Source organism: Bombina bombina, chromosome 4 (assembly GCF_027579735.1).
Source record: "Bombina bombina isolate aBomBom1 chromosome 4, aBomBom1.pri, whole genome shotgun sequence".
Classification (NCBI taxonomy): Eukaryota; Metazoa; Chordata; class Amphibia; order Anura; family Bombinatoridae; genus Bombina; species Bombina bombina.
In genome coordinates, this window is record NC_069502.1 from 619,547,222 (window position 1) to 619,568,286 (window position 21,065).

The following is a 21,065-nucleotide window of genomic DNA, read 5'->3' on the forward strand; positions in this document are numbered from 1 at the left end:
TTAATATATTAATATAGAATACAAAATATTTTTTAAAGTTCCTCTCAAATATATTCAGAAAACATGTTGTGGTCTATCATTTTTGTTTTGATGAAACAACTTATCTGCTGCCATTTATAATAAAAACATTAAAGGGACATTTTAGTGTAAATATACAATACTCAAATTTGGTGGAGCATTTTATTTTTAAACCAATTCATTCTTTAACCCCTTAATGCCCTTAAGACGTTCTATGCCATCCTAACCGCACTGGGCTTTTTTTGCCCTTACGACGGCATAGAACGTCCTAGCCTTTTGGCTGTACTAAAATATGCTTTGTAAAATAAGGAACTGTTTTAATGCTTAGTGGTTTTATTACTGAGCTAAGTTCTTGTACAATTCTTAGATGATACTTATGAACTCTATTAAAGTGAAAGTAAATCCTAGCGTTTTACAAAAGCTAGGATTTACTATTAAAACAAATAAAGAGCACTTTCATTCATGAAGTATAAGTAGGGATGGGCGAATGTTTATAAAAATTCAAATTTAAAACAAATGTTGATACATTCGTTCATTCTAATCGGAATTTTCGAATGTTTATATAACATTCTAACATTCTATTTTCGAATTTTCGTTTTCAAATTTTTCAATAAAATTCAAAAATATTCGTTCGAATAATAGAATGTTTAGCTATCTATTCATTCAATTTCGAAATGTAATCGAATTCTAGTCTAATACTGTGTTTTTTAAATGTAATATTCGAATTCAAATGTGATATTCGATTCAAATGTGACATTCAAATTCGAAATAGTATTTCTAGTCTAATACTGTGTTTTATAAATGTAATATTCAAATTTGAAAGTGATATTCGATTCGAATGTGACATTCGAATTCGAAATAGTGTTTCTAGTCTACAATTGTGTTTTATAAATGTAATATTCGAATTTGAAAGTGACATTCGAATTAGAATGTGACATTTGAATTTGAATGTGACATTCGAAACTGGTAAATAACATTTTGAAAATCGAATTTTTAAGAATATTCGTTTTTATCAACATTCTATTATGTAAATCGAATTTCTACAATAACATTCGTTCTAACATTCGAATTCGAATATAAACACAATCGCCCATCCCATACTTCATGTAGAAAGCTCCTTTTATTTGATTCAATCGATTGCCGCTCTTAGCTCCTACAGCAGAGCACGGCTAAAAAAAAAATTGTCTAAGAGGTGACGTTTTCACCTCTTAGCCAATAGCCGTGCGGTAAATCTGGCTTGGCGCCCATGGGAGCCGGATTTACCGCACGGCTATTGGTCTAAGAGGTGAAAAAAGCAACATTTATATTCTACTCACACCACTGCTGATAAGCCCATAGATACATTTATGCCTATGATTAACAGCATCAGACGGACAGCCTCTCCTAGCATTAGGAACATCAAAATGCAATGTGCTAGAGCAATTTTATTATTGCACTATTGCTGGCATATACAATTATGTGTTTAACGCCTGCAAAGGGGTTGAGGTTAGGTCCAGAGCCAATGGCATACGTGTAGAGCCACCCAGTCAGCAGCTAGTACCAGTTGTGCATTGCTGCTTCTGAGCATACCTAGGTATGCTTTCTAACAGAGGATACCAAGAGATCAAAGCAAATTTGATAACAGAAGTAAAACTCTATTAAAATAGCATCCTCTATCTGTCCCATGAAAGTTTAATTCTAACTCATGCCCCTTTATGCCTTATGTTTAAAGGGATATTCAAGAGATAAAATAGGGCAGCTCTCGTAGACAGTGGGTGAGACCACTGAATATCTCCTGGAATTCCTCCTTGTTCTATTACAGGGTTAAAAACACCTTAAGGGCACATGATTTACATGGTACATCCAAGGGTTAAACATTTTACATGGAGATTACATATTGATTTTAATATCCTTTTAATTCTGGTTCCCACAAAAGTAACCAGTAGGACAGGACTCGACAAACCCAGGACTCAGGGAGCCCTGAAGTAGGAGATATCTGTTTTTACTGATACATTCTACTAAACAGTATTTAATCACTGGATTGACAGGAAAACTCACCTTTAAATTGATGCGATCTAGAAGATCTTCTACCGATTTGGGCTTTGGTGGTCTTCCCTTGCGTCGCCTTCTTGTGGGCCGTTTTGGTTTTTCCTCTACTTCATTTATCACATCCACATATATAAATTTAAAGGTTCCAACCTTATTGTTTAATAGACCCATCCAAGTGCCCATGGGAGGCTTGCTTATAATATCAATAATGTCTCCTCTCTGCATTAGAGAAAACAGTATGTTTCTGGATTAGAAACAGTAACTAACAAGAACACGAGCAAATGAACAATGTTATTCTTTGGTTTGAGGCTAAAGTCATTTTTCAGAAAGAAAGAAAACACATTAAGAAACAATTTAGTACAGGAAATGTAATTGGGTAGAGACACTGTTTAACTTGGTGTGTTATTCACTTTAAATAATTAAAGCAATAAACCATTTATCTCTACAATGGGTTCCCTTAGAAGCATTTAATAACACTAAATCAATTGTACTTGTTCATTCAATCCTGTGAAAATGAATATAGCCCTGTCTTCATTCCAAACACACATAAACAGAAGTATTTTTTCCTTCAGTTTTGTGCATTTCATATCATTGAGAGAAGAAGAAGAATAAAAGCTGAAAAGATATATTGTGCTGTGGAGTTTTTTGTATATTGTGTGTTCAAGGGACATGAAATCCTTTGAGATTGTGATCAAATATTTAATTATATGAAATAAAAATCTTAATTTCACTGCAATTTAATTATTTTTTAATTCTGAGAACTGGAAATGCACACTGTAGGCTTCCTCAGCACAGGTGATTAGATAACACACTGCAAAACTATATATGTTGTCCAAACAAAATGATAGTGGCTAGCCTTGCCTACTCCAGATATAAGTTCACATTAGTTCTTCCAAATAAGACAAGTGGTTGGAGGAATTTGGCTGAAGAAAAACAAATGCAGCAAACAACATATTAATGTATTCAGAAAGCTGTTAATTTATTGCAAGACTATAGTTCACTAATTACAAAGTATTTTATGCCCCTTTAAAATGGTCTAAAAGTAAATATCTTTCATACTTTTGATAATAGTTAGTGTGATTTTAAATTTAAAAAAAATAAAAAAATTATCCTAAGATCACTAGGTGGAGCTAGTTACCTAGAATCCCTAAACTATCGGATTAAAAAAAAAAACATGTAAATAAATAAAATGGTATACAAACAATGTAAAAATGCATAGAACAAAAATGTATTTTCACATAGGCATGAATGAGGTAGAAAGTCAATAATCACATAATTGGGTGTGATACATATATACACACAGGCAGCTCCTCTTCAACCTCCAACTAGAAACTCAGACAGAGGGAATCATACTGGATATATAAATTCCAGTCACTGTTTCCCTCTGGTCTGAATGAAGTTATAGATCTTGCAGTTTTCTAGTGTTATACATATAGGAACTATAATGGAGTTTCATATTAGAGTAATATTGTAACAAACACCTATCACATATTTTCACAATATTCATTAGGAGAGATCATTTCACATTATAAACTTCATTTATCCATTCACATATGGAAGGTCCTACATTATTGTTTTTTCACAAAGGTATTAATCAATTTTTAGAAGGGAAGTCTTGACACAGAGCTTAGGGCATAGGACTTAATTTACATTACTTTCACATGTTTTATACTTTCACATTATTTATTTATTCCCCCAATGGAAGGTCCTATTTATTTGTTTTTCACATAGGTTTTTTTTTATTAAATTTTAGAATGGAAGTCTGGACACATAGCTTAGAGCATAGGACTTAATTTACACTTTTTGGGTAATAGCGACATAGGTACTATTTTATGAGATATGGAATATGTAGATATTTTGTGGTCCGGTTTCACTTCACCTCTTAAATATGTATAACACTATATATATATATATATATATCTACTATATATATATATATATATATATATATATATATATATATATATATATATATATATATATATATATATATATATATATATATGTGTGTGTGTGTGATTTGGCCCTGCAAGTGATAGTGAGTTCATAATATTAATATGTTAGGATCATTTATTGAAGGGAAGTGGGATATAGGCAATCGCATAGTTCACAAATAGTATAGCCTTATACACACGTCACCACACACCTTATGGGCAGACACCATCATTTAGTTAGATTAGTGACAAGGACCAATATTTATTAGGATCTGTCATCAGATCTTAGCATAGCAGGTAGTGGGCAGGGTATCTTATGACAGTTGTACCAAGTGACGGATGAATACGGCGTTGGAGTCATTTTAAAAACCAATAAGCTTTAAAGGGACACTGAACCCAAATTTTTTTCTTTCGTGATTCAGAAAGAGCATGCAATTTTAAGCAACTTTCTAATTTACTCCAATTATGAAATTTTCTTCGTTCTCTTGCTATCTTTATTTGAAAAGAAGGCAACTAAGCTTTTTTTCTTGGTTCAGCACTCTGGACAGCACTTTTTTATTGGTGGATGAATTTATCCACCAATCAGCAAGGACCAACCCAGGTTGTTCACCAAAATGGGCCGGCTATCTAAACTTACATTCTTGCATTTCAAATAAGATACCAAGAGAATGAAGACAATTTGATAATAGGAGTAAATTAGAAAGTTGCTTAAAATTTCATGCTCTATCTGAATCACGAAAGAAAACATTTGGGTACAGTGTCCCTTTAATGAAAGCGTCATTGCTCTATTTAGTATTGTTTTGACAATGACTTGGCATTGACACATGAATCATGTGACGATCAAACAGCCAATGAAGCACAATATATAAAAATATAATAGTTAATGGGATTCAGTATTTGGAGTTTTATAAATGGCACGCAGTTATACAAATAGGTTTATATAGTGGGGGTAAATAAGTGTTGTGATACATATATAATAATGCCTCCACTCTATTAACATAGTGGATGTCAGATTTAATATACGAGTGGGTTAATCGCATGCGTGTGGGAGGGGCTTGAGAAGTCAGGTAATCTGATTTTGATAATTAAGCATATAAAGCTGGGTTTTAATTAGAAAGATACGTTTGAATATTAGTTATATTTAAGGTAGCAATAAGACTGTTATACATGCCTGATGAAATGGTGAGAAAGCCGAGAAATGCTTCGCATGGGGTCATTAACTGTATGGTGCCCTTTTGATGTCACAATTGTATTTTAAACTCTTTTTACTTATGTTTTATAAAAATAAAAAAAAAATGAAACGTTTGGGAAATCCAGACCATTATTGGAGCATTGAGAATCTCAGGGTGCTGCTACTAAATGCAAGTACCCTGGACCCTTATACTGATGAACAAGTGGGAGAAACTATTGATATACACATGAGGCATCCCTCCTTGTCCGTTTGCATTTTTAGAGTGATTTAAAATTTCATTGCATTTTTGATCATTTTAAACACAAGTCCACTAGAATAGGGGTGACAAACTATGGCAAACACGCAAGATGGTATACAAAAAACATGTCATTAGCATGTAGCGCTGCCCATCTGCTACTCGCTCCTGCCCTACACAGCTCTATGTTGCTTGTGAAATTCTTCTTTAGAAGTTTATTTGCCACCTCTGAACTATGCTAAAAAAAATTTCACTTTCCACCAAAGTTGAGTTCAGTCACCTTGAGTTTCAGAGAATCTGAGTCATAAGGACTTGGTGTGAAATCTGTGTGAACTCTTGCTCTACCGCAGAAAGGCCCCCTGTAAGGCGGTTCCTCATCATCACCATCTTCAGACTTGACACTTTCCCTGTTGCTGGCGGACGAATCTGTCTGTACATACAGTCTGACCGCCTAGAGACAAATAAAAAATTAGACCACAAACTAAAATAATAATTCTTCACTGAATCCCAGTGACACCATCACTACTCTGCACAGAACAACACTCTATAATAACACTTTTGCACACTTAGCGGATGCGACTTCATAACAAGCGCAATGAACAGTAAATCTTCTCTTATGATTTGTGTGTATATAATATACCACTTACTACTATATTACTTCCTTTCTTGTTCAACTTTATTAATTCAAATAGGGGAAGGAGTGACAAAAAGAAAACAATGAATGGTTATACAGAATTACATGTTTGTTTTTGGCAGAACATACTGCTGTATTATTGTACATACTATGTTACTCACTCATAGAACTCTGCCCGCTTAGCGAGCTCCGAAGGACTTTCTACAGAGCCGCCTGCTTTAAGTTTAGGTTTTTTCAAGCGTGTTGGTAGGGGGTTGGGGGGATTCCCGGTGAGCCTGGCATTCCGTCAATGCTGGAGTCCTGAAAAGAACAAACAAAAATAAAATTTTAACAAAATGAGAGAGGGAAATGTGATATTTAAAACTCAGATAAAAAACAAAATCGAACAATAGATTTATACACTATCAGAGAACAAACAAGAACCAGTCACCTTATTAAGACCATTAAAAGGACACTCAAGACAAGATTTAGCTTTAATGATTCAGACAGAACTTGCAATTTAAAAAAAACAACAATTTTTTTTTACAGTTTACTGCCATTACCATATTGTACAAAATACTTTTTTATATGCAAACATTCTGAGGCATTATATTCTCCTGAGCATGTGCAAAACTTCCCAGTGTATACATATACCAGTCTGTGATTCGCTGATGGCTGTCACATGATACAGGGGCAGAGAAATGGAAGCATTTTCAAATTTGAAAAAACACAAAACAAAATCTACTCATTTGAAATTCAAAGCAAGTGCAATTGTAATGTCTTTTTTATTATGTGTTTGTTGATTATGCAATGTAATGGTTCTTTATTGAAAGAGAAAAAAGAAGAATCATGCTGTATAAAAAGTAGACATCTTCATTAACATTTTAAGCTTTGAACAAATTCTCTGTCAGTGTTAAAGGGACAGTCAACACAAAAATTGTTATTGTTTAAAAAGATAGATAATGCCTTTACTACTCATTCCCCAGCTTTTGCACAACCAACATTGTTATATTAATATACTTTATAACATTTAAACCTCTAAATTTCTGTCTGTTTCTAAGTCACTAAAGACAGCCTCTTATCACATGTTTTTTTTATTAGCTTTTTACAACAGGGGAGTGCTAGTTCATGTGGGCCATATAGATAACATTGTGCTCCCGCCCGTGGGTTCTAACAACACAGTGCTAATTGGCTGAAATGCAAGTCAATAGATAAAAAAATAAAAAGTCATGTGATCAGGGGGCTGTCAAAGAGGCTTAGATACAGGTAATTACAGAGGTAAAAAGTATATTAAAGGGGACAGGAAAACCTAAAAAATAATGTTATATAATGCTGCACATAGTGCAAAACTGGGGACATGGGTAATAAATGGGTATATAAACATTTTTTTTAGCTTGGCACTGTCCTTTAATGCTCTAAAGCTGGCTGTTTGATTCTTATCCTATTAAACTATACAAGCATTTTGTTATCGAAACTCATTACTGTTGTGAGAGTATGGTTTTATTTTTTTACATCCTTCCCTGAAAAAAATTTCTGCAGCTGGCCCATGTGACAAAAAACACAAACAACATCAATGTTGTGTTTTTTTTGGGGGGGGTTTAAAAGGGGCATATTCCTCAAACTGAAAACTGTGTAACTCCCCCCCCCACCCCCCCCATCCTTATGAAAGATCAGCATTTTTTAAACAGGTAAAAAATGTTTTCCCTGAAAAATGTAAGTAAAAGCTGTAAAGCGAATTAATCGTTAAGTAATTAATTGTGTGTACACTTTTTTCTAATACTCATTGGGCACATACGTATCAACTGCAACATCTCTATTGGTAAGAGCGAAGAACACATCTACCAAATCTGAAGTGAAAGATTATTTAGGATACATGGGCATAAACTACGACCGGGCTCGGGAGGTCCCCCCCCCCTCAGGGGGGCCCCCCAGCTGCCTTCAGCACAAACTTAGCTATAGATTCATTGGCCACTTTGGAGTGTACATTGGCTCCTGACTGCACGTGTAGTCTCTTCAAAAGCTAAAAAATTCCTGAGCTCCATTAAATATGTTGTGGCTGAACTCTTAATTGATAGATAGGCTTCTCAGGATTTTCCCATTAACTCTCTGCACTCTGACATCACAGAGGGAAGCAGCCACTATCATTGTGGTACTAGGGAGCACAAGGCTTCAATTCTCAGTGAGTTTTAAAATTGTAAAGTGTTAAAAAGTTGTTACTAATGAATTAGCCTACTTTTTACAGGAATTTCCCTTTGTTTTTGTTTTATACTGCCCTATACATTCATTGCCTTCAAAATCTGTACTTGCTCATATAAATCTTTATGACACTGAATTTAGTCTCCTCTTATGGCTAGATCTATTTTTATTCAGATCTTGTGCTGCTTGTAGTTTTCAGAAAACTATTGGTGCACATTATAATAATTACCCACTTGATGATGCTTTGGTATTATAGAACTTAAGGAGACCAGGGATCCCATAATATTATTTACTCTTGATATATCTCTTATCTATTTCATCTATATCTATAAATACTTTGGATGAGTAAAATAGATAATAGGGATTGCTGGTCTGTTTATGAGGGTATTGTGTAAAATCTAACTTCAGCAGCCATGTGTGTGTGTGTATATACTATCTATATATTTATATATATATATATATATATATATATATATATATATATATATTATATATGTGTGTGTGTGTGTGTGTATGTATATATGTATGTGTATATAAATATATATAAATATATTACACATACTGTTCTAGCTAGTCACTCTCCAGCGGCATATCTTGTGAAATATTAATAATTGCAGAAGCCATATGTGTGTGTGCATATAGGTGACTGTGGGTCCTTATGAATGTCTATGACCCGGGGCCCTGGAGTTTCTAGTTACTTCAGGATAGGAAACAGCATTAAAACAAATAATAAAACTGTAATACAATTTGATAAGCCCTCTTTTGGAAAAGGCTGAGAAGAAAAGAAAAAAAAGATTTCAATGTCGCTGTAATGTTAGAGAGTTCCGTTTTTGACAAATGTATTAAATAAATAAAAAGTCATTGAAAGTAGCTCTCACTTTGTCTATGTTTTTGTATATACTGTTTTTGTATATACTGTTTTTAGGAACTTATGTATAGGGGCTGAAGAACTCCCATAGTCACACAAACATATTTTATGTGCCTGGGTATCTAGATGTTCTATATACTTTGTATACCTTAAAGGGACATATTGTGAAAATACTGGCATGTTTTAAATTGTTTATAAACATGTAGTTTAAGCACTACTGACCTTATGAGTGTATATGCTTAACCAGTAAAGAGGGTTAAATGCATAGTTAAAGTCCCTGTAAGGAGAAGCAGGCAACTGTTTGTCCCAAACTGGGAAGGCCAGTGATTGGTGGGATTGTGTGATTGCTGATTGACACTTAGTGACCCTTTCTTATGGGACCAACAAGTTCTTTACCCAGGTCTACTGCTCAATAGTAGTACTTTAACTAAGTGTTTAATCCATATGCAGGGGTTAAATATATATACTTACTGGATTGTGCTTCAATTACCATGCTCGAAAAAGATTTAGAGCATGTAAATTTTGCACTACATTTCCCCTTTCAACTATCCCCTTCACATCTGACTCTTTCATAAGGCAGATGTGACAAATATACACTGTTACAAGGCTGTTCGCTCTTCCTATCTAGCAAATTCAATGTCTGAGGATAATTTAACAAACCTTCTACTTTTATAAATCAATCAAAATGAACTATATGGAGTACAGTGACGCTTAAATTAAAGCAGAAGTACAGTATTTGGCAAACACATCTTTACTTTATCCTACATTATGCGTTCCCCCCCCCCCCTAATCTGAACTGGACAGCAAATCCAATTTATTTCAAAGATATGCAATGTTATTCTGCATTCTCATAACTGTCTAAGCTAGGCAGCAGCAAATGTGACTTTAACAACCAATGAATCATGTATTTGGTTTAAAGGAGGTCATAATATGTTTTGAGAAAAAGCAAAAGTTGGAACCTTGTATTAGTTTTTTCCCCTTATTTTGTAGCATTAGACCATCATGCTTTGGGAATTATACATTTCCAAACTGGAGTCAGTGGTGGGTAACACACAGCCCAATGCAGCCTATTGAAAAATATCCTGTGTGATTATTCCTTATCACTTCTAAACCATCACACAAATTAATTTCCCTATTTCTCTCATATATCTTTCAATAAAACTCTCTGTCTCTTATTTGTGTATTTTATCTTAGATTCCAATGCGATGGTGAGTGCATTTTCACAAAACAGGGAACCTACATAAATAAGTATTTATGGGTATATCAGGATATATATTTCATCAAGAAAAAAAACCTAACTGAAAAACTAGCAGCAGGATGGGGGGATCCCCACAACTACTGTTGTTAAAGGGGCAGTCAACTCCAAAAATTTTATTTTTTCAAAATGATAGATGATCCCTTTATTACCCATTCCCCAGTTCTGCATAACCAACAAAGTTACTTTTTACTTCTGTGATTACCTTGTATCTAAGCCTTATTTGACAGCCCCCTGATCACATGGCTATTTGTTTATTATTTATTGACTTGCATTTTAGACATTTAGTGTAGTGTCATGCACAACTCCACAGACGTGAGCACAATGTTATCTATATGGCCCACATGAACTAGCAGCCTCCTGTTGTGAAAAGCTAATAAAATGCATGTGATTAAGAGGCTGTCTGTAGTGGCTTAGAAACAGGCAGACATTTAGAGGTTAAAATGTTATAAAGTATATTAATATAACAATGTTGGTTGTGCAAAGCTGGGGAATGTGTAGTAAAGGTGTTATCTATCTTTTTAAACAATAACAAATTTGGTGTTGACTGTCCCTTTAAGTAATATCATAATTAGGGCTCAATTATGTGTCGACAAATGTAAAACTCAGGAACCACCCAAATATTGAGGATTCAGTCACACTATTTGTGGAAACCATGAAAGGAATATTTAAAATAGATGTATGTAAAATAATCCCAAGAATTAGAAGCCTGATGTAATACTTTACAAACTGTAGCTCACTAGCTCCTGGGAATTGTCAAGCCCAGTACTAAAGACTACCGACCATGCACAGAAATGACTAGTCAGCTTTATTTATTGTTAATCTTCAGGTATATTTTTACTTGTGGCACAAGTGGACCAGTGGCAATTCCATAAATGACACAATAGACACGTGTGGGCAGGAACTCAGGCATAGGTAGGTGTACTGTTAAATATGAACTCTCCTAAATGTGTAGTATTATTGAACAAGCAACCTGAACTATAAGTGTGTTTGTCCAGCTGTAGACTTTCTGCATGAAACGGCTACACCTATCTGGACGGATTCCTATGTAATGAATCGGGTGCAACATAAACCCACATAGTACATCAATAAATATAAAACTACTTTACTTAAGAAAATTACAGTGGGCAGAAATTTCAACTCGTCTGCAGAATGACAACGCCAAGAAAGGTTCGGACAAGCCAAGTACATGGAACTTATGACAAGTCATAAAACTAGTTAAATGAAACCTGTAATTTGCATTTTTGCAAGAACAGCAGCAAATAGTTTTAAAAGTAACAACTTGACTGAAACAAAACATGGTCAATGCACAAAATAAGCCCTGTTTGCCTGCTGCAATTTCACTTATCATTGTGGTTGCCACACATGATATAATGATGATATTGCTACAGTATCCTACAAAAGGGAGTACACCCCTCACATTTTTGTAAATATTTTATTATATCTTTTAATGTGACTACACTGAAGAAATAACACTTTGCTACAATGTAAAGTAGTGAGTGTACAGCCTGTATAACAGTGTAAATTTGCTGTCCCCTCAAAATAACTCAACACACAGCCATTAATGTCTAAACCATTGGCAACAAAAGTGAGTACACCCCTAAGTGGAAATGTCCTAAACTGTGAGATCAGTAGGAACTGCAGTGATAAAGGGGCTAGTGTATACTGCACTGAACTAGTCCAAGGCACCTATTTTAGCTCACTTGAAAGATCAATGACTTCCTGTTCCTATCCCTTTAAGATCTCTACATAATATTACAACAGTGCTCTGATGAAGCAATGTGTCCCTGTAATACTACTATACTAATAATAATATAAATTTGCCTTTTTTTCCCTTTCCTAGTTATACTATTATAAAATAAGACCCTAAAAATATTTGTTACAGTTGTATTTTTTGTTTTTAGTGATCTGTGTTTATTTACACAATTCCTTTCTAATTTTTAGTTTCTTTCTAAAATAGAATAGAATGTTAAGAAATGCTGATAATACCTGCTTAACTACTTGCTTTGCTGTGCTGGCAAAAGGTTCCTAGACTGATAATTACATTTGGAAAATGAACGCAAGGTAATTTTAATCAGGAACTTTAGGCATTTATTTTGGAGCATTATACACAATGTAACCAAATTACCACTAGAGGGCAGCATTTGCTAATGCATAATATACTGTTTTTAAACTTGAACAGAGGTTTAAGAATATAAGAGCTGAAAAATGGCATTTTAAATTGAACTTATTTTAGCATTTGTTTAAACCAGTTATCTTTATTTATGGATAGCTGTAGAGTATAATTTAGATATGTATGTACTTATCCAAGATTAAACTGTTTGAGGCCAACAACAGCAGTAAAATCAAATATTTTTAGCTACACATGTGCAGTATAGTGCAAACAGCCATATGCATTATTTTACCAACTCTTGCAAAAACTGTTTGGATTAAAACAAACAAACACAATCACCTTCCCAAAAATATAAATGATAACAATGCAAAGGGTAGAATGTGCCTGCAGAGTGACCTGTCTCATGCAGCACCTGCCTGTTTCATATATCAGCCCAGAGCAAAACAAAATAATCATCTACCCAGGTGTGGTTTTACTGGTTTTTTATCTAACATACATTAGCATTTATAGTCAGTGCAGTGCTTCTCAAGCGCTATGCTTTAAAACACACCTGACATCATTTGAAAAACTTGCAAGATGCCCCCAATATATTTTTATATTTAGGTGCAACCACTGACCCAAACATCTACTAAGATAAATAAACGGAGAGCTAAAATTATTATTATTTATTTGTAGAAGTCCATCAGATTCCATAGCGCTAAAGCAATTCTTTACAGCGCATATCTCTAAAAATCTAACACAAAAAAAGACAGGACATACCACTAAATAAATGCATGAGGACAAAAATATATATAACATATTTATATAATGATAAAAGGAAAATGGTAGAATATTTTGATCCTAAAATTCTGTGACAAGCTCAACAGCAAGATTTATCTTTTTCATTTTCTTATAAAAAAAAGGAAGAATTATGGATTAAAGGACCAGTAAATACAGTAGATAATCAATACATGCATGATAAAAAGACAATGCAATAGCACTTAGTCTGAATTTCAAATAAGCAGTAGATTTTTTTTCCGAAAAATTTCAGTTCTGTCTATTTCCACTCCTCCTATATCATGTGACAGCCATCAGCCAATCACAAATGCATATACCTATTCTCTGTTAATTCTTGCACATGCTCAGTAGGAGCTGGAGATTTAAAAGGTGTAAATATAAAAAGACAGTGCACATTTTGGTAATTAAAGTAAATTGGAAAGTTGTTTAAAATTCCATGCTCTATCTGTCCCTTTAATATTTTGTATGTTGCTAAAATAAACATTTTAATAAGTTAATTGAAATGTTTCAAAGAAATATAACAATAGAAATACCAAACTCATTGTGCTCTGATGTTACCCTCCAATGCTTTATATAAGACTAAATGTAACTTTTATGATTCATATAGAACATTGTTAGGTATGCTCAGGAGCAGCAATGCACTACTGGGAGCTGATAGCTACTGATTGTTGGCTGCACATATATATGCCTCTTCTCATTGGCTCACCTGTGTTCAGCTAGCTCCCAGTAGTGCACTGCTGCTCCTTCAACAAAATATAACAAAATAATAAATCAAATTTGATAGAAAGTAACTTGGAAGGCTGTTTAAATGGTATGCTCTATCTTAAAGGGACAGTAAATTCAAAATTAGACATTCATGATAGAACATACAATTTTAAACAACTTTCCAATTTACTTCTACTATTTGATTTGCTTCCTTCTCTTGCTATTCATTGCTGAAAGGTTTATCTAGGAAAGCTCATGAGCAAAGAACCTAGGTTCTAGCTGCTGATTGGTGACTGCATATATATATACCGATTGGCTCACCCATGTGTTCAGTTGGAAACCAGAAGTACATTGCTGCTCCTTCGACAAATGATACCAAGAGAATGAAACACATTTGATAATAGAAGTAAACTGGAAAGTTGGTTAAAATTGTATGCTATAGATGAATCATGAAAGAAAATGTTGGGGTTTCATCTCCCTTTAATCATGAAAAACAATTTTAAGTTTAATCTCCCTTTAAGAAATCTCTCAACTACTAAAGTGCCTCAATTAAACCATCTAAAGGGGAATCCCCTGCATTTAAAGGGCCATATTAGTCCCCTTCCTGAGTGGAAATTGCAACTTATCCAATCAGCAGCGCTCGTTGCATGACTCAGATGTGGAATGTTCTATACATTTACTACTCTGCAGCAAGTATAACAAATCATTAGGACAACATATGAGGGGTACTTTTACATTTGTAACACTACAGTGTCCCTTTAACCCCATATACTTATTAAATAAAACCAGCAGAATAGGTTCTACATACAGTGCTATAGTAGCTACAGAAGCCATACAGTATATGCACAAGGTACTGCAGCTATACAGTCCAGCTGGGCTCCCAAGTCACAAATGCTTAGTTTTGTGTTTAAGACGGCTGAATTTCAATAAATATTGCGTGTAGCAAGTTGATAAATTCCTACTGACCTGTTCTGACACAGAATTTGTGTACTTTTTGGACATTCTTTTCCTCATGGTTTCCTTGACAGACTTCACTTTTTTACCAAGTGAAATGCGTGGGGTGGTGGGAGACTTGATTACTTCTTTGTAGATAAATTCTCCTTCTTTGTCCTGCTAAAAGATAGACCATGATTATCTTTAAGGTGATTGTCTCACTAAATAAGTACAAAGGAAATGCACATAGTACTTATTACACAAACACCACATAGTAAACACAGATTTGATGAAAAGTTTTGCATTTTTAAAATCTAGCATAATTAACAGAACTCCTGTTTCTAATTCATTTAAATTTAAATTGAGCCAGAAGAAAATGAACGAACACTACAATTAAATTGGGGATAGACAACTTAATCATCAGCAGTTTATAGGAATATAAGTTGTATTCATCACATATGTATCTTAATTTTTTGTATAATATTTTTTTATACTCATAACACTTTAAAGGGCTTTGAACTAATAGCACATTACAAAAAACAAAGCACTGTACATGAAGTAAAGTATACGGATTTGCCTTTACAACATGGTAGCAGGTTTCCCAAGATGGCCACCACAACATAACTGTACATAAAAACCTGTCATCGTACAAGCGCGTATCATCTAATGCAGACAAGCCAATGAGGGGCCTCGCCCCAGCATTTGCCCTAGGGCACAGTGAGGTTTAGTTATGCCCCTGGATGGTTTACTAATGGAGGCACAGCAGTTTTTCGGGTAAGACGTGAAACGAGTATGCATTTAAGAGGTATTTGACAGAAAAAGACAGCAAAATAACCAATTCATGTATATTGCAATGTTGTTCTATTTTCCTTAAAGGGATAAGAAACCCAAATAATGTATTTTGTGATTCAGACAGAGTACACAATTTAAAAAAGTTTCCAATTTTCTTCTATTATCAAATTTGCTTTGTTCCCATGATATTCTGTGTTCAAGAGATACCTAGGTAGGCATCTGGAGCGCTACATAGCAGGAAATAGTGCAGTCATCTAGTGTTTTTGCAAATGGTTAACATTCTTGCAAAACTGTGCCATAGAGTCCTCCAGAAATGGGTCAGCTCCTAAGCACATGCTTTTCAACATAAGATACCAAGAGAATGAAAACAAATAATAGAAGTAAATGAGAATGTTGTTTAAAATCGCATTCTCTATCTGATTTATGAAATAAAAATGTTGGTTTTCATATCCCTTTAATAAAAGAATGTATGGTTAAATTAAATGTTAAGTTGAATTACTCTTTAAAACTTGAATTGTATTCTCTGTGACAAAAAACAACTTTATAATCTTATTGCCTTATATCATGGCAAATAATCATTAACTGGCAAAAAAAAATAATGTGTGCAGAGTTATCTAATAAACAGTATATTGTGCTCGCAGTGGAACATTATATACATCTTTTTGTCAGTATTTGCTCATGTAAAATGTCAATTCTGTAAGCGAGTCTTATTGATGTGACAAACATATGAGGACATTTGTTGAGGGGGGGTTTGCGTAAGCGAAAGATTTCCTATTTTTTTATGGCAGTACAAAAAGTAAACACATCACTGAATTGTGCAAATGCTTCTTTTCTTGTCTTGCATATTTAAATATGCTGCAGTTGACCTGAGTGCAACGTGCCACAGAGTTAACACAAAAGAGGAAGAATTAACATACACAAAATCGTAACCTTGGACTTTTCTGCAACACAGAACTGCAAATTTTACTGCCAAAATAATAGATGAAAATTCATGTAAAACATTGATTTTTGTTAAGATGTATTACAAACTGTGGTTAATTGCTAATACATACTATGGATAATTAAAAATGACTTTTATGTTCCATTAAATTGTTCTGTTTTTCTTAAATCAGTTAAAAGTCCTTACTAGCTCTAAAAGGCTGCTGGATTTAAAGGGACAGTAAAGTAAAAAAAAATATTTCATGATTTAAATATGGCATGTAATTTTAAACAACTTTTCAATTTACTTTTATTACCAATTTTGCTTTGTTCTTTTGGTATTCTTAGTTGAAAGCTAAATCTAGGAGGTTCATGTGCTAATTTCTTAGACCTTGAAGACTGCCTCTAATCTGAAAGCATTTTGCCAGTTTTTCACCACTAGAGGGCGTTAGTTCATGTGTTTCATATAGATAACATTTTGACAAGTCTGTCAAAAAAACTGAAATAAGGGGGCAGTTTGCAGAGGCATAGATACAAGGTAATCACAGAGGTAAATAGTATATTATTATAACTGTGTTGATTATGCAAAATTGGGGAATGGGTAATAAAGGGATTATCTATCTTTTTAAACAACAAAAATTCTGGTGTTTACTGTCCCTTTAATTGCTGATTTTCCAATATTTATAACATTTTATACATTACTCCTTAAACATTAATTTAAAAATATATCTATTCTACTGCATATCTTTATTGGATTCAAGTCAGCTAAAAGATAAGATACAATCTAGATCCAATTAGGCAAAATATTTAAACAAAAATTATATATATAACAGTGTTAAGAGAAGACTGCTATTTCTTCTTTAAAGGGACATAAAACAAGTTGGGATAGAGACAAAATATAATAATATTTACTTGAATTACTTTACCTGCAAATGTATACTGCAGTGCCTCGCCATTTACCCTTTATTTTTAGTTTCTGAATTGTAAAGCTCTAACTCCCCCCAGACAATTCCTTTTATGGCTGTAGCTATATCTATTGCTCTTTTGTTAGAATGCACAAATGAATAGGGATTATGTGCTGGAGCATGCCTAGAAGCTGTGACCTCAGGTGAAATACAATGCCTGTGTCTAAACACTGATAAGGAGGGGTGGAGTTAGCTGCTCCAGGCAGCTAAGCTATGTAATTCATTTAGCTTATTTTGGAGAAAAAAATTAAAATACTTGCTAGCAATTTTTAAACAATTTTTTATGCAAAACTAATTTAAATGAATTAGCCCTTTTAATATATGCACAGATCTCAACCTTTTTTATGGCACTTTAAACACTAAAAATACAGTATTTGTAATGCATCTTTTAACTTACCAATTGGCCACCATTATTTCCAACATGCAAAGAACGATTAGTTAGATCAAAGCCACCAAAACTGCATGTCCTCTGTATAAAAAAAAAGCACAACGTTAGAATAGCGAGACAGGGGAAGGAATTAATATATTTGGGGAGACAGAAAAAAATAAGTATCTCCCCTATATCACAAATTATATATATATACACACACACATAATGTAAATGATGAGAACAGGCACATATGGAATGAGGACTCCATTGAAGTCTGACCACAATGTTTCATGCTTGATTCAGATTTACAAATGCTTTTTCATGAGGACATGCAACCAATGCGTTGTAATGGATGTGTTCCTCAAAGATCTATAAAGCCATTTTTGGTTTGAAGGAATAAAAAAAGATTTATAAGATGTTGGAGCCAGTAGTTTGCAGAGACAAACTTCAATCATGTTGAGATTTCATACATCATGAGCCGACGTATGGTAACCATATGGCCCATTGTTTATTAAAACGAAAATGGTTTAAGTGGTGTTGTCCAACCTAAAACCCTGGTAAAAAGCATTTATTTTTAAATAGTACTGTACTGTATATGGTAACCAGCAAGATATTGTTTAGCCTTTTATTGTAGGACAGCAATGTATCTCTCCAAGCATTAATAGTAATGATGTGAATGTTTTATTGGTTGATATTTGAGGACAGTATATTTTGTGTGTTTAGATAAATAGAACCAAACCTACAAACTCCTAGTATAAAATGATTGGCAGCACTTGGTTAACTTGTTTTTCAGAATTCAACAAATAACATGTTAAAACCACATAGCAGTTCTGGGAAAAATTTGACTAATGTTCTTTTTAAAAGTGGTTACTTCTAAACTAAACTGTATACATCGGTATAGGTGGGAATACAGCGGGTAAAAGTAGTTATTTGAAATAACAAAATAAAGGTATAAACAATGTAATAAACTCCAGCACGTAAAATGGATCATTGGAACACATTCAAGTGGATATTTTTTTACAGTACACCATCCTTTTAAGCACAGCTACAGCTTTGTATATACAAGGACAACACTGTTATCATTAGCCATGTATGGCTCTGATCGGCAGTCATAATGGCAAGAACAGCTGTTTTTGCATTTCATACATTTAGAGAATGCAAAACATTTCTAGCACGACACCGGTGGAAGTAGTTTGTTGTACATTTCAGTTCATTTATCAAGAACATAAATAAATTTAAATTGCCATGAAATCCAAAGTTTTTCTTTCACAATTAAGATAGAGAATACTAAATTAAACAACGTTCTAATTTACTTCTATTATCAAATAGTTTTTTTCTCTTGATATCTTTTGTTGAAAAGCAGGGACTTATGCTCACATGCACGTGTCTGGAGCACAATATAGCAGCAGTTTGCAAGATTATCAATTTGCACTATTTCCTGCCATGTAGTACTTCAGACACCAACCTAGGTATCTCTTCAACTAAAGGGACACTGAACCCAATTTTTTTCTTTCGTGATTCAGAAAGAGCATGCAATTTTAAGCAACTTTCTAATTTACTCCTATTATTACTTTTTCTTCGGTCTCTTGCTATCTTTATTTGAAAAAGAAGGCATTTAAGCTTTTTTTCTTAGTTCAGGACTCTGGACAGCACTTTTTTATTGGTGGATGAATTTATCCACCAATCAGCAAGGACAACCCAGGTAGTTCACCAAAAATGGGCTGGCATCTAAACTTACATTCTTGCATTTCAAATAAAGATACCAAGAGAATAAAGAAAATATGAAAATAGGAGTAAATTAAAAAGTTGCTTAAAATTTCATGCTCTATCTGAATCATGAAAGAAAACAATTGGGTTCAGTGTCCCTTAAGTATGCCATGGCAAATTTGATAATAGAAGTAACTTTTATTTTGTAAAATTGTATGCTCTATTAATAAGGTGATAATAGTTTCCTTGATGAAACTAGAAAATACTAGGTTTAATCATTTTCTAAAAGAAATGCTGTGTAACACTGAGTGAAGACAGGAAACTAACATTCACTTTTACAGAATGCATTTCACCACCAATACTGGCAGCCATTTTGAGGCTGTAGTCTTATCTCTTGGTTATCTACCTTTATATAATACTCTATAACTAAACAACCATATAACCATACCTCTATAGTGTATAAAGATTCAGCTGATGCAGAATCTGATTGGCTGTAACACCCTCACCTATTTGTTATTACAAAATCATCAGAAGGAGCGCAACAGGGGGTTGGTTGCTCACTAGGTAATGTAAGGGACATAATAGTTCAAATTGCTAGGTCCATGATTTCATGTCAATTTTGAATAAAAACTTGTTTATCTGTACACTTAAAATAACAAGAATTGAAAGCTTTCACATTCAGCAGCACATGTAAGTATGTTGAACATGACCTAAACACCATACCTGCTAAGAGAGAGCTAGTGGAGGAGTGTATCATATGTATCATATTAGCAGTAACTCAGTTTGTGTCATAAACGCCACTGCTGGTGCACAGGGCTCAAACAACATACGACCTATATCCCTGAAACAGCGATAGCTGGTACTTGTGGCATTTTTTGCTAAACCATGCATATTGTTTAAATATATTTATTCAAAAATGAAATGCACTCATGCACATTTCAATTTTGAGTATCACGTTCCTTTACTGATTACTGCAAAAATCTAATAGAGAAAAAAAAACACTGCAGTACTAACACAGATTATACACAAGATGACGGAACTATCACACATTATAGAAATGTACGCAGAGCTTGTTAGTAATTAAAAGGAACATGAAACACAATCATTTTTCTCTCATGACTTAGATAGAGAAAACAATTTTAGACAACTTTCCAATTTACTTCTATTATCAACTTTGCTTCATTCTTTTGGTATCTTTTGTTGAAGGAGCAGCAATGCACTACTGGGAGCTAGCTAAACACATTGGTAAGTCAATGTCAAGAAGCATATATGTGCAGCCATCAATCAGCAGCTAGCTCCCAGCTCCTGAGCCTACCAAGGTATGCTTTTCATCAAAGGATGTATGTGAGGTGGGTTTTACATCATTAATAAACAAATGGTGCAATACCACCTTAAGAGGAGATAGGAGGTGTCCAATTGTATTATTGTTTTTCGCCAATGAGATTT

The 21,065-nt window shown here is 33.9% G+C and overlaps 1 protein-coding gene across 1 annotated transcript in view; it reads right to left on the reverse strand.

Annotated features, from left to right (window-relative positions):
- The window catches only part of SASH1 (SAM and SH3 domain containing 1), a 273,426-nt gene that overhangs the window by 19,973 nt on the left and 232,388 nt on the right, over positions 1-21,065 (reverse strand). The window contains 8 exon segments of the mRNA XM_053712110.1: positions 2,056-2,265; positions 5,688-5,837; positions 5,839-5,858; positions 6,203-6,236; positions 6,238-6,300; positions 6,303-6,341; positions 14,901-15,044; positions 17,940-18,011. Coding sequence (XP_053568085.1) covers positions 2,056-2,265; positions 5,688-5,837; positions 5,839-5,858; positions 6,203-6,236; positions 6,238-6,300; positions 6,303-6,341; positions 14,901-15,044; positions 17,940-18,011 — 732 coding nt within the window.